General features: G+C 35.6%; 1 protein-coding gene across 2 annotated transcripts in view; it reads left to right on the forward strand.

The window, feature by feature from the left end:
• The first annotated feature begins 570 nt into the window (after positions 1-570).
• Positions 571-14,930, forward strand: part of LOC100266612 (DNA mismatch repair protein MSH1, mitochondrial) — a 78,558-nt gene continuing 64,198 nt past the window's right edge. Inside the window, exons 1-7 of one of the 2 annotated variants that reach the window (XM_002282220.5) lie at positions 571-797; positions 1,245-1,380; positions 1,482-1,579; positions 5,502-5,577; positions 5,760-5,879; positions 13,620-13,667; positions 13,963-14,027. In XM_002282220.5, coding sequence (XP_002282256.1) covers positions 679-797; positions 1,245-1,380; positions 1,482-1,579; positions 5,502-5,577; positions 5,760-5,879; positions 13,620-13,667; positions 13,963-14,027 — 662 coding nt within the window. In that variant the 5' untranslated portion in view covers positions 571-678. Of the gene's footprint in view, positions 798-818; positions 1,134-1,244; positions 1,381-1,481; positions 1,580-5,501; positions 5,578-5,759; positions 5,880-13,619; positions 13,668-13,962; positions 14,028-14,930 lie in introns of those variants that run through there. The other variant, XM_010651864.2, reaches the window with a different exon arrangement.

The following is a 14,930-nucleotide window of genomic DNA, read 5'->3' on the forward strand; positions in this document are numbered from 1 at the left end:
CCAAATGCAAGTATTTAGATGCATAGTTCGAAACATTAAAAGAAAAAGTGAAGGAAGAGAATAGTAGAGAAATTGCATCGAAGTATATTTTTGTCCTAAAAAATAGATTATAAGGGCGAATGTAAAAAGAGTTCCCATGGATGTGAATATAATTTTTTTTTTTATATATAAGTTATTATCATTTTCTGTTTTTAAAATTTAAAAATAAAAATATTTCTAAACCACAATTAAACTAATTATTTAAATTTTAGAAATGAAATATTTAATGTTTATTTTCAGTTTAAATATTTTGTGAAGAACACTATTGTGACTTGTGAACGCTACTGGCACTTTAGTGACTTTGAAATAAGTTAAATTATAGCTGTTTATATCGTTTTGTGTATGCGGTCCCTCGGTTAAGATCAATGCAACACAAACGGTTGTGATGATGTCAACTCGAAATCAATGAATGTAAAGTGAACGGTTGATGATGCCAGCTAGAAACGTGATTTTGGGGAAACCCACTTCCCAAATGAGACCGCGTCGCATCAGAACATCTCTCCAATGTTACTGTCCTTTCACTTTCCCAAAATATCCTCACCTGCGCAGGAAAGCCTGGAACCTTTTTCTGGAGTTTTGTGGCGGGAACCAGCAACTCAAAGCCCTAGAATTCCTATTTGCTGCTCCATTGCCACCACCATGTACTGGCTGTCAACCAAAAACGTCGTCGTTTCATTCCCTCGATTCTACTCTCTCGCTCTTCTTCTCCGTTCCCCTGCCTGCAAATACACTTCATTTCGTTCTTCTACACTTCTACTGTACTTTCTCCCTCCCTCTTATATGTTTATGTGTTTGTTTGAAGGGAAATGCTTGATGGACAATTTTCTAGGGAAAAACAATGTTTTGTTGTGTTGGAAAACTTGTAGCATTCTTCTTCAGAGTGAAAATGTGTTCTGCATAGTATTTTTCCTTTTTTCCGGGATTTTTGGAGCTTGTGAGAGGTGTGTCACAGCTAGGTCTTGGTTATTTGTGTATTTGATGCATGTTTGGGTGCTTTTGCATTAAATGATGTGAAGCATTTGGTTCTGTGGCCCTGTGTTTGATGAAATTATTCAGTTCCTAGACATGAGAAAGGATTTTCAGTCAAAAAGATTGTGAGCAATGTTCCAATTAATTTTATTTTATGGTTGATTTTGGTGTGATTTTATTTTATTTTATTTTATTTATTTTTATTGGCATAAGATTATTTTGCTTTGCTGTGACAGCCAACAGTTTGAGAAGAGCCGATGTCTCAACGAAAGGAGGGTTTTGAAAGGAGCTGGAAGAATGACAAAAAATGTTATAGGATTGCAAAATGAGCTAGATGAAAAGGATCTTTCTCACATAATGTGGTGGAAGGAGGTGCTTTTCTAGAGTTTGATGAATTTCTTTGCATTTTGAAGTTCGAAATTGTACTATTCTTGATATTTGAGAGTAATATTTCTTGTGGTATTTTGTTGCAGAGGATGCAAATGTGTAAAAAGCCGTCCACTGTCCACCTTGTTAAAAGGCTTATATATTCCAATTTGCTAGGAGTGGATCCTAACTTGAAAAATGGGAAGTGAGTGCATATGATGCTGCAATATACTATGAATTCCTCACTTTTCTTAGTATGCTAGCTTCATGTTTACTGCTGAAAGGAAGAACCTTGGGTTTGCTATATATTTATGCACCTTTGGTCTTGGAGCTATGACGTGGGGTCATTAATTCCATAGCTATTATTGTGCTGAAAAAAAAAAAAAAAAGAAAGAGAAAAAAATTGACTGGCAGACGGTTTTGCTAGATCTTGTATTCAAATTGCTATTTCCTTTTTTAAATTTATTTTTTATTAGAATTGTGGCAGCTGTCTATTCCTGCTGACAGCATCTTATAAATTACCTGTTGATCATTACCTTTTTAATGAAAATAAATTGGTTATTCACGCCTGAAGATAAACTTACAAAAAAGTGAGATGGTTCCTATGGGGGGTTGTGGGTGTGGACAGATTGGTTTTTCTATTTGGATGCAAGGTTGGGAGTATTCCTATATCATATTTTGTCTTGCCTCTAGCAGCAATTCATAATTCCTGTGTTGTATGTGATTTGTAGATGAGAGATTTGGAAAAAGACTGGCCTCCTGGAAGAAGCAATATTTGTCTAAGGGGGGAGATTAGTTCTCTTCGAGAGCTCCCTATTGAAACTTTCAATCTACTTCATGTCCCTTTTTCCAATTCTCAAAAGAGTAAGAGTTAGATTGTAAAAAACTTCAATAGATTTTTTGCGAGTTAGGTGCAGAAGAAAGGAAAATGCATGTAGTGAGTTGGGGAGTTGTTTGCAAAGATAAGAAATACGGTGGATTGGGAATTAGGAGGTTGAAGATCTTAAACTGGGCCTTACCAAGCAAATGTTTGTGGAGGTTTGCCAATAAGCACAATAGTATGTGGAGAAAGTTTATCCAAGCCAAATATAAGGAAATAGATTGGGGTTGGATCACCATAAAGGTGAGAGGGTCTTTTGGTGTAAGTTTATGGAGAACCATTAGAAGAGGATGAGATGGTTTTAGAATCAGGAAAACTATTCAAGTTGGAAAATGGTACGAGAACTAAATCCTGTTGGGACAGATGGGTGGGTGAGGGTCCTTTGAAAGTGCCTTTCCTCTTGCCTTTCAGTTTAGCCTCTGCCAAGGATGCTATAGTGGCAGATTTGTGGGCAGGGGGAAGGAATGGAGCCATTGGTTTTTGTGGTTTAGAAGGCACTTCCAAGATTGGGAAATGGATGGAGTGATTCAAATTTTTGAGCTCTTACATCCAATGAGGGTGCAAGGGGTAGAGGTTGACAGCTTATGATGGAAAGAAGATGGGAAATGAAACTTCTGTTTTAATTTTTTACTGTAGATCTTTATGTGGTGGGAGTACAGAGTTGTTCTCAGATGAAGAAATTTGGACATCCCATGTAGGACTCGAAGAAACTGTTTTATTTATTTATTGAATGGGAAGCAGTGTTGGGGAAGATTCTAATAATAGATATCCTTATGAGAACAGAGTGGACGATGGTAAGTAGATGTCGCCCTTGTAGAGATGATGAAGAAACATCACATCTTAATCCGTTGTAATAGGACAAAAAAGTTGTGGAATCTTATTTTAACAATGTTTGGGTTGAAGTGGATGTTTTCTGACTTAGCCAAAAACCTTATTCTAGTGTGGAAGGTCAAGACCATGGAGAAAAAGCGAAGGAAGATTTGGCCCTTTGCTCCCTTATGCTTATTTTGGTGCATGTGGAAAAAGTGTAATTGAAGAATCTTTTGTGAGGAAGAGCTTCCGGAATAGGAATTGGAGGGGATTTTTTTGAAGGCCTTGTTGAAGTGGTCTTGGGATGTGATGGGGCTAGAGATATTCACAACGTTGGATTTTAGATAGCCTTGTATGTAAATAGATTTGATCTTTTTGCAAGGTATCTTGTTTAGTTGCTTTTTGCCTATCCAAAAAAAAAAAAAAAAAAAGCAAAGAAAAAAGGTTGTGCACACATTTATATGTGCATTTACCTGGAACATTGTAACCTTAGCATGATCCATAATGGATGATATGGAAGGGTCAGCTTGTAAAAGATAAACTAGGAGCTTCAAGGTGAGTTAAACACTTAAATGAGAATGGAAGTTTAATTGTACAATTCATGAGAGCATTGACATTATTAGCAGGTGGCTTGGAGACTGTGAAACTAAAATGGAATAAAAGCGTCTATTTACTAAACCTGAACTGGAAGTTTGACTGGATTCGAGTTGTATCATGCACTCCATAGTTTATTTTCCTATTGAAGAAACTTTTGCAAATTTTTTACCCATTCTTATGCAGTCTATGATTAGATTAACGATATATGAGACTCAGAAAAATCTTGTATTTCTAGTGGACTCAATTGCATTTGGCAGACTCAGAAAGCACAAGGGACATGACCTTAGAAACAACTCTGTCAAGAGTATCTCCCATGCTCACAGTCCTAACAGGAAGAGATGATGGTAAAAGGGAGAGAGAAACACAGGAGGAGGAGGAATGGGTTAGCTGGCTCTAGTTTCTCCTATTGTTCAATAAAAAATCTGTGTAGAAAGCATTCAGTCTTGTTTATAAGGGATAGTATTAAGTCTGTATTGCATAAACTATATTACCTTTAATCCTTTTTCTGTGATGAGGAAATTTTTTGAACTTTCCTAATAATTAAGTCAAATGTCAATGTTTTTTTACTGAACTTGCAAATAAGTTGGCCTGATTCTCAGCCCAATTGAAAAACGTTGAGGCTAAATTTCCTCAAATTGAAAATCTGAAGTTTCCCAAAATTTGGCCAAAATTTTCAGACTTTAAGGTCAAATATTTTGTCTGAATATTTTACAATTTGAAATTTGGGTTCCAAACTGAGCAGTGCAAGTTAAGTTTTTGCATTGCTTGCTGTTTTACTTGCAGGAATTCATTTAATTGCAAAACTTGCATATGCCAAAAAGCTAAAACAAACGCTGAAGTTAAGAAGCTGATCAGATGTTTCTCATTTAATTTGTCCTTGCATTGGTTTCATTGACATTTTTAATATTTCTGGCTCCTAAAAGAGAGCCTTATTTATTTTATTTTTTGAAAAGGGACTAGTCATTATTGTTCATTTGCTAATGTTGTGACAGTGGAAGCTTTAATGCAAACAACGTTAGATAAAAAACACAAAGATAAAATAATTAATACAATGATACACGAGGTTTTAACGTAGTTTGGCTAAATATGCCTACATTCACAGATGAAACAAAATCTTTCTACTATATTATAGAGAATATTATAGAGGACAGAACCAAATACAACTATTGGGTTCCTGAAACATTTCATATTTCCCCACTCCTTGTATGTACACCCTAAACCATGAGCCCTCTTGCTCCACCGGGTATCTCCCGTTCTTCCTCACATCTTTATCCACCTTGTATGGTACCTACAAACTCATCTTCATTTCACGACTTAGAATATTTGTAGAGATATTCCTAATAACTTTTCTTATTTAATACTTATAAAAAAAATAACTTTTCTTATTTAATAAGGAAATCTAATATTACAATAATATATTAACTTAGGAAATATTCTATACAATATCCTTTACAAAAATGAATTTTTACTAATTAGGAATTTGAGACACTTTCCAGCAGCTAAAAACGAAAAAAGACAATACGTGTCTAGAAATGGTGCCATGGAGCTCTTTCCTTTGATTTGTTTGTAATTTTCTTTTTTTTTATTTCACAATTATATATAAAGAAATTGCACTTCATAAAGTTCTCAAAATGCATTCTTTGTATGGTACAACATCCATCCATTTTCTAAGCAATTCATCTAGTATTTGCTGAATTGCAAAATCTATGAATTCTTGGTATTTCTTTTATTCCTTGATAAATATTCTTGTTTTCTATTTAAATACATCTCTTAAAGCACTCATTGAGATGTTCATTCTTTTAATATGATTAATTCATCAAATGAATGGTGTTCAATGTAGTCTAAAAGAAGGAACGCTGAACTGGGAGATGTTGCAGTTCAAGTCAAAGTTTCCTCGTGAAGTTTTACTCTGCAGAGTAGGTTAACCTTGTTTTCTTCACTCCAATCACTGCTTTGCAGTTGTTTATATTTAGTTATCCGTCCTGCAGAATAATGAATCAATATTGCCTTGCTGAAAATTTTCTAATCTTGCTTTTTCTTATATATCCACTTACAATTAGTGAATAATTGGTGCCATGAGGTTTCCTTTCTTTTTCAGGTAGGGGATTTTTATGAAGCCATCGGAATTGATGCTTGTATTCTTGTTGAATATGCTGGTTTGAATCCTTTTGGTGGTTTGCGCTCAGACAGTATACCAAGAGCTGGCTGCCCAGTCATGGTATTAGATTATCTTCTTTGTTTATTTTGATGGATTGATCTGTATTCAAATAATTTTGTGCATCATTAAAAAAAATTGAACTTCTCAAGTTTTTTTTTCCCAAGTTTCATCTATGATTACAACTTGGTTGGTGTGAACCAAAGCCAATTGGACTTTTGGGTGCAAGGGTGGAGTGAGGAATTTAATCTAGAGGCAACATTCTGTTGTTTTACCAAAAAAAAAAAAAAAAAATGATTTAGTAAAAAATAGAAGACCTAGAATTTTGATTCGTAATACTTTATTACAACTTTAGTCCAAGTTGACTTGAGATTCTTTGTTGATTTATTGTCTAACCACTTAATTTTTTGGGCAAATTGGTAGCTTAACATGGTATTAAATGTGCATTAGCAATTAGTCACCTCTTATCCCATTACTTATAGCTCCTAATGCTGGGTGGGGAGCCTTTTGACCTTGCTCTTCCTCTAGTTGAATAAGGAAAAGTGCTTCTTATCCTAAAATATTTGGTCTTTTGTTTGTTGGCTGAACTCTCTTTTCTTGAGATTGGAACATTGACTAGTTCTCTCTCTTTGCTTTTGTGCATGCATGTGTTTTTGGAATACTTCAATTGCTGAACTCTTTTAGTAATTATCATATCCTTGTTGCGTATGCCAAGAGTTGTTAGATTGAGGCTTGAGAAAATCCAAAGGGATTTCCTTGGGGTGGGGGAGCGTTGGAGAAGAGGCCCCATCTTGTAAAGTGGGCTGTTGTTTGTTCTCATAAAAAGAAGGGCGGTTTGGGGATTAGAAATCTTTCTATTCTCAATAGGGCCCTTTTGTGCAAATGGAGTTGGCGCTTTGCGGTTGAAAAGGAGTCCTTTTGGAAGCTTATTATTAGTAGGAAGTTTGGGGAAGAAGGTGGAGGGTGGAGTTCCTGTGAGGTTAGGGAGGGCTATGGGGTGGGGTTTTGGAAGGAAATTAGAAAGGAAGGTTCTCTGTTGCTTAAAAATGTTTCCTTCGCTATGGGGGATGTAGAAGGGTGAGATTTTGGAAGGACATTTGGCGCGGGAATATCCCCCTTTGTGAGGCTTTTCCATCTTTGTTTGCCTTAGCGGTCTCTCAAGATGCATGGGTAGTGGATTGTTGGGATTTTGTGGGGGGTTGGATTCCCTGTTTCTCTAGATCTCTTAATGATTGAGAGGTGGAGGCGGTAGAGAGGCTCCTTTCAACCCTTCAAGGAAAGAGGCTAGCTGCTGGTTTGGAGGATAGAGTGTTGTGGAAAGCATCGAAGAATGGGATTTTTTTTTTTTTTTTTGTAAAATCCCTTTACAATACTCTTGAATCTAGTTGTGCAATCCCGTTTCCGTGAAGCATCATTTGGAGCCCTTGTGTGCCTACAAAGGTGGGTTTTTTTTGCTTGGGAAGCTTCTTGGGGGAAGGTTCTAACCCAAGATCAACTCAAGAGGAGGGGTTGGATTTTAGCAAACAGGTGCTTCTTGTGTTGTGCTGAAGAGGAGACGATAAATCACATCCTTGTTCACTGCCCCAAGGCGAGGGTTTTGTGGGATCTTGTGTTCTCTTTGTTTGGTGTTAATTGGGTTCTCCCGTTTACGATTAGAGACACTCTCTCAGGATGGTCCCCTTCCTTTGTAGACAAGAAGCATGGAAAGACTTTGCGGGCTGCTCCTTTCTGTTTATTTTGGACAGTTTGGAAGGAAAGAAACATGATAGTTTTTGATAATGAGGTTTTGTTGATTCAAAGAATGAAAAATTCTTTTGTTTGTAATCTCTTCTCTTAGGCTAAGTCTTGTTTAGATGGAGGACCCCGTTCTTTAATTAACTTTGTTGATTGGTTGAGTTCTAGTTGAGGGCTGGTGAGTGTTTGCCTTTTTGTTTTTTGTCTTTTGGTATCTCGTGTATACTCCCTGTATGCTTCAGGTTGCCTTTTAAGCTCCCTTTTTCTAATAAAGCTTCTGTGGGTTTATCTATATATATATAAAAAAAATTATCTCACTCCAGGGCTCAGGTCCCCTATGGCTATTCCCCTAAGTTTGAGGCAAGGATAAAAAGTATCGGTTTTGATGGATATATTGGTAACTCAATTTTATAGATATATCAGGATATATTGGGAAATATTGGTGGATATTTTGACAAAATATCAATAGAGCAAAAATTGATCAAAACTTATGCAAATGTTGGGAAAAACTCTAAAATAATGCTATAAGAAGTAATAATGGACATTTTAAAGTTGTTTTATTGAAGAAATTCATATATATATATATATGTGTGTGTGTGTGTGTGTGTGTGTGTGTGATATAGTTTGTCATATTCGACAATAGTATCATGTGCGCCGATAAGAAATACGAAATTTGCAAGTGTACATTCATTATTAAACTACATTAAATATTATTAATATTTGATTATAATATGTCTAACTGTAAAATATATTTAATACTAAAATTATGATCTATTTAATTTAATTGCATTCAATGATATAAAATAAATGATGATATATATATATAATTTTTTTTTTTAAATTTATATTTTTTATATTAAATTAATATATAATGATATAAAAAAAGATGATCTATTAAAAAAATGATTATGGTAGTTTTTGTATTTTTGGTGATCAATTAAATGAAATTTAAAAATAAAATAATTAGAATTAATTTATTTATTAAAATATTCTTTTTTCATGATAGACTCTAATATATATAGGTTATGTGCTCTCATATTGTTGAGGGCAATTTAGCCTTATGGTCGCCTAGGGTTCAATGTAAATATTGGGAATTTCTCAAAAAATTAGAAAAAAATCGATATATCCTGAAATATAGCCAAACAAACAAAAAAAAAAATCTAAAAAGTGACTGAAAAATCAGTGGATCAACATTACTCCACCATTTATCACTTTAGTGGCGGCAACCAAAACCCAAAATTTTGACGAAATATCGTCGATATTTCGTGATTTTTTAATCCTTGGTTTGAAGTGTGCTTATCCTACTGTAGGATCTTGGGAAAGCTTTGGTTCCCTAGCCATCCACTACTGCTTCGTCCCCCCTATTCCATCCCTTTCCCCTCACAGGCTTTGCCTTTGTGTTAGGGACTTGCACTTTATTTCAATTAGCTAACTATGAGGTATAATAAATATATTAATAACTTCAATCACTCAACTCCTTTCTTAAGAGGTTATGGATTCAAACCTCACCGCTTATTTATTTATGAGTACAAATTGGATTCTAGTGCTTATTTCCTTTATTTATTGGGTATATGTGCAAGTCAGAGAAAGTTGGTTACATGAGAAAAGGTTGCATGTGAGATGTGGTGTGAGGGCTTTAGTATAGGTCAGCTATTGAGCGCATGTGCAAGCAAAAGAAGGCTGCATGTGAGATAGGCATTGGAGTTTTAGTCCAAATTGGTTATTGAGCTTGCGTACAAGCAAGTGAGGTTGTCTATGAGGTAGGGTGTTAAGGCTTTAGGTGTAGTCATAATGAAATATGTTATTAGGTATCTATGGATCTTGCATTCAATTGCATTAATTGATTTTAAGAACAAAGTAAATTGACTAATAAATTTTGTGGGGAATTAAAAAATATAACCAAGTTGTCATGCCCCAAAGTTCTAAATCATGGTTCAACCTATACTTAATGTCCAACTTATCATTCTAAACTTTAGAGTGTGATTAAGAAGAAATATTAGTGTTTATGTTAATTAGACTCCAATCTATCCCACATATTCTTGTAGACTTCCTACCACCTAGAGGGCATTTAAAGCCACAATTGAAACCTTAATCACGTCCATTACACAAATTATGACTCAACTTGGAGAGAGTAAAAGATTTGAGACCTCGTCCTAGTGAAAATAGACTTGTCTTAGCACTAAGAAAATTTGTATATCGTTATGACCTTAGTAAAAATTTAAAGAACAATAATTGGTAAGACATTTCATGCCCCCCCTTTTTTTTTATGATAAGTAAAGAAGAGTATATATTATATTAAAAAGAGGCGCCAAAATAGCAACCCATGATATACAAGATAACTACAACCACCCTCACACAGCTTAAACAAAAAATAGTTGCCAAAATGGGGGTACACAAAACATCCCCATCCTCAACGAGAGCCCAACCAATCAATGAAACCAATTAGCCTTGAAAGATCATCCTTCACAAACATGTTAGTTTCCGACCAAAGAAAACAAACAAAAGATCCTTTTGGCCCTTGGATGGAAAGCACATTGTCTTCAAAGGCAATTTTATTCCTTGCCTTCCAAATTGTTCAAGAAATGCAGAAGGGGCTTGCTTTCCAAAGTTTCTTATGCTTTTTGCCCACAAAAGTCCCATTTCAACCCAAAAGTGTTGCCCTAACCGAAAAAGGAAGCACCCATGATACCCCAAAAAGAGTAAATAACATCTCCCATAAAGCCCTTGTCTTTACACAATGGAGAAGGATGTGATCTATAGATTCTTTATGCATTTGGCAAAGATAACATCTATTTGCTAAAGACTATCCCCTTTTCTGAATTTGGTCTAAGATTAAAGCTTTTCTCCATGTTGCCTTCCAAGCAAAGAAACTCACTTTGGGTTGCACCTACAAATTCCAAATGATTTTCATTGGAAAAGAAACTGAAAAGCCTGGCTCTAAGGCTTTGTAGAGAGATTTAATAGAGAACTTGCCGCTCTTCGTCTTTGTCCAAAGCATTTTATCCTTCTCATCCCTATGCACTCTCTTCCCATGCAGACATAACAAGAAAATCTCTACTTCATCCACCTCCCAATCAGTAAATGGTTTAGAGAAGAGAAGGCTCCAACTCTCCCCCCTCACCCACTAAGAAATTCCGGACATCCTTCACCCAAGTCTCCTTGAAGACGGCTAAAGCAAATAAAGAAGGGAAGGAATCACATAAAGGAGCCCCCCCACTACATATCCTTCCAAAATTTATCCATCACAAAGGAAAGTCTACTGTTGACAATGTGTCAATCCTTCCTAATTGCTTTGCACAACCCTACACCATACCCTTTCCTCGCTTCTCGAGAACACCGCCCCCCTTGTTACTACCCTTACTTCCCCTTGATCACTTAATTCCAAAAGGCCCCTCTCTCATTCACAAAACGCCAACTCCATTTGCAAATAAGTGCCTTATTGAGAGTAGAAGGACACTTAACCCCCAATCCCCTTTTCTTTTATCTAAGCAAATGGTCACCCACCTTACTAGATGAGGTTTTTGCTCTAAAGCCACACCTGTCCATAGAAAATCCCTCTTAATATGCTCTAACCTTAATCTGACCATCCTTGGCATGGAGAGTGTAAACATGAAATAAATGGGCAAGTTAGACAAAGTGCTTCGTATCAAGGTGATTCTCCCTCCTTTAGAAATGTACTGTTTCTTCCACATAGCCAATCTCTTGCAAAACCTCACTTCTACTCCATCCCAAGCTGCCACGGACTTAAAAGGAGCAGCCAATGGCATCCCCATGTAAGTGGAAGAAAGGCTTCTGACCTTACAACCAAGCTCTGAAGCCAGATCCTCTACATAAATAACAGTGTATTTCATACTTCTTTTTATATAAGAGTATTTACCCTAAGTATTGAAAGGTAGGTTTCTTGAGTATGATGGAGATATGTTTCTTTTACTTTGAAAAACATAATGAGATGTACGATGGAGATATGTTTCTTGAGTGGGATTCATCAAAATTACTGAAGATTAAATAATTTATATTTTTTTTGTTACAAATAATTAAAAATTCACCAACTAAAATAAAGCTTGGTGGTAAAGGCTTGCAATCCTACATCTCCTGGGCAGTATCATCAAATCCAATCTATTGGTCAGGTTTCCCTGGTTAGGTCATTTAAGAGAGGATGGATGTTTTGACATTGAAAATTATTCATCATACGCATCTCTCTGAAAAGGTTCTTTGAAGCTGAGGTGCAAGGAGTGATGTTAATTTCACAACTTCAGAAATTTGGAGACCCTCAGCCTGGTTTTCTTCATCTTGGCACTAATGTTGGAAAACGTCCTGATATTGATGAGTTGATGTGTCATAATGTATCTTGACCAACAGGGGTTGCATGTGTAAATCAAATAAGGAGTCAGAAAATCACCTCTGAATCCACTGTCTAGTAGCCTTAAAAATCTGGGTGATGTTCTTTTCACTGTCCATAGTCCTTCAGTTGTTCCCCAGGATACCAAGAAAGGTGCTTTCTAGTTGGCATGGCAAGTTCATGTAGTGGAATAGAAAAGCAATGGAGAGTGGCCCTTTTTCCTCTGGGTTGATGCCTATGGAAAGAGTGCAATGAGAGAATTTTAGAGGGAATTATAATTTCAGGACAAAAAAACTATAAAAGAGGTTGTGTTGCATTTATCATCTATTTGAACCAAAGAGAAAGTGGAGGATAGGAGGCACTATTTTATGGACTTCATTTATTGCCGGGGTTCTTTGCCAAATTTCATTTTTAATGGGGTCAGACATTCTATCTACTTGGATAACTTAAGTTACAAGGTAAATAGATCTGAGTTGAGCTCAAGTTGGTTGCCTCGAGTAGAGTTAAGTTTCAGGAAAATGTTTGATTCTTTGAATTATCTTTATTGACCCTCTAGGCTTACCTAACTTGTCATAGTTGCATCCCTAGTTTCAATAGAAAAGACACTATCAAGATTGACATTCCTCTAAGTCAAGCCTGTATGCCATTTTCATTTCTGGTATTGATCTTGCATGTCTATGATTTTCTTGTAAAGGATTTCTGGTCCAGTTTGAAGGTTGAGAGAATGGTTCATCTTGAGGGTTGGATAAAGTATGATGCAATAAGAGATTATAGGTTTGTTTTTTCTTTTTTTTTTTGAGGGATGTGTTGTCTTCCTTCTTTAGGGCCTTTTGCATACCCCCTCTGTTCATAGGGTGTGCCCCCTTTTGTTAGGTGCTTTTTATATGAATTTCTGTTTTCCTATATAAAAAAAAGTAAAAATAAAAAAAGGAGTGTGATGTAATAAGAAGGATTTTAAGAAAAATATGCATTTTCTTTATGTTGTTGCCTCCATAGTTGCAAGGGTAGTTTTTGTAATTATCTCTTCTTTTTGTAAATATAAATTGCTAAAATTAGAGGGGCCTCTTTCCTGCATTCTTTTTTATTCTTCCTTTTTCTTCTCTTGTTCCCTCCTTTTCTATTCTTTGATTTGTTCTTCCTCTATGCATATTCACAGTTATTTCATCCTTGATAGGAAACAGAATGAGATTGTTCAGAAAAAAAAAAAATATTTTTTTTTGTCCACAGCATTGGTGCACAGTGGTTTCCTTCATCTTGTTTCCCATTTTTATTTTTTTATCCATTCTTTCTGAAATGACCCTTCTCATTAGTTGGTTAACAGTAAGAATCTTTTCTCATATGGTTTCCCATAAAAATGGCTCACCTTGAGCAGATTATTGAATCCCCACAACACTGCTGACAGAAAAAGGAGAAAAAGCCCTCACAGAAAGCAATGAATGAAAAGATTTACCAAGTAACAACTTGTACTCAACACTTTGCCCTCCTAGCCATTCCCCCAATTAGGACGGAATAGAGTTAAAGAAGCAAGCCAAGAAATATCCCTTTTTCAGAGCTTTCCACATCTACAAATCCTCCAATCAGGGCAAAATACAGTAAGAGATGCAATCCAAGAAACATTACACTAACTCAAGCTCCCAGGCATCAAATAATCATGTATCGTGTGCATTCAATTTATGCTCTTCAACAGAAAATACCTTGTTGTGTTCTGATTTAATCCTTCTTTTGTCCAGAATCTACGACAAACTTTGGATGACCTGACACGTAGCGGGTATTCAGTTGTGAGTATAATGATTAAAATCTTGCTTGTGTAGTACACAAATTCATTTTATTATCTTGCATTGTAAAGTTAAGAATGAAGTTGAAAACAGAAGCATACTTCACTAATGAAATCCATTTCTATCTGATGACACTCACTGCCATTGAGTTGAGAGTTGCTTCTAGTTATTATCAATTTATCATTGCTTAGAAAATGGTGCTATATACAATTTTTTTTTTTTTTGTTGGGGGGGCTAAATCTGGTATTTCTTTGTTTGACTTGTTCATTGTAATGGTTGCATGTTTTGGTTTTTGTAGTGCATAGTGGAGGAAGTTCAGGGTCCAACTCAAGCTCGTTCTCGTAAAGGTCGTTTTATCTCTGGGTAATCACATACATGTTAATAATGCTATTAATTTGCTTGTTCTTTCTGTGCTTTTACCTATAAAAAAAATTAATTTACTTTTTTTATTTTCATTTTGTTATCCATTTTAAGACACAACAAATGAACTGATGATTTTTTTTTTTTTTTTTGATAAGCAAACAGAGAATCTATTGAAAGAGTGCCAATAAAAGGGGGTACACCCTAAGTATACAAGAAGTATACACAAAAAACAAAACAAAGAATACAAATAGGTATCTACAAAAAATCAGCATCAAAACCAAACTATTCATAGCTAAGGCTATCGTGAAAACCAACAATGAGAAATTTCCCATATTTAATGAAGCTTTGGACCAATCAAAGAGGGAATTAATGGAACTTTCCTTTAACCTCTGATCTGCAAGTTCTTCTCCATTAAAGATTCTGTGATTGCGCTCTTTCCAAATCAAATGCACCAAAACAAGCAAATGGGTGCCATTTGCCAAACATGGTGACTCTTCTTATCCAATCCCTTGAACTTCCACTTAAGAAGCAAATTTCTCTCTGTTGCTGGAAACACCCAATTTTGATCAAAAATTGATACAAGGAATGTCCATAACAACTGTCTTTGCATAGGGAATCAAAATGTGATCAATTAACTCTTCACTCTCTTTGCACAGACTACATCTATTAGCATTGTCCACCCCCACTTCATTAAAAAGCCTAGAGTTGAGTTTTTCCCCCAAGCAACTTCCCAATTGAAAAAATGAGATCTCATAGGAGCTTGAGAACCTTAAATTTCATCAGCTGGGTAGTCCACGCTAGAATCAGCAAACATAGAACTATAGAACAACTTTACACTAAAGACTTCCTTCCTTTCCTCCTTCTGGACAAAGAAATTTTCCCCTTCATCTGACAATTTCACCA

Source organism: Vitis vinifera, chromosome 5 (genome assembly GCF_030704535.1).
Source record: "Vitis vinifera cultivar Pinot Noir 40024 chromosome 5, ASM3070453v1".
NCBI lineage: Eukaryota > Viridiplantae > Streptophyta > Magnoliopsida > Vitales > Vitaceae > Vitis > Vitis vinifera.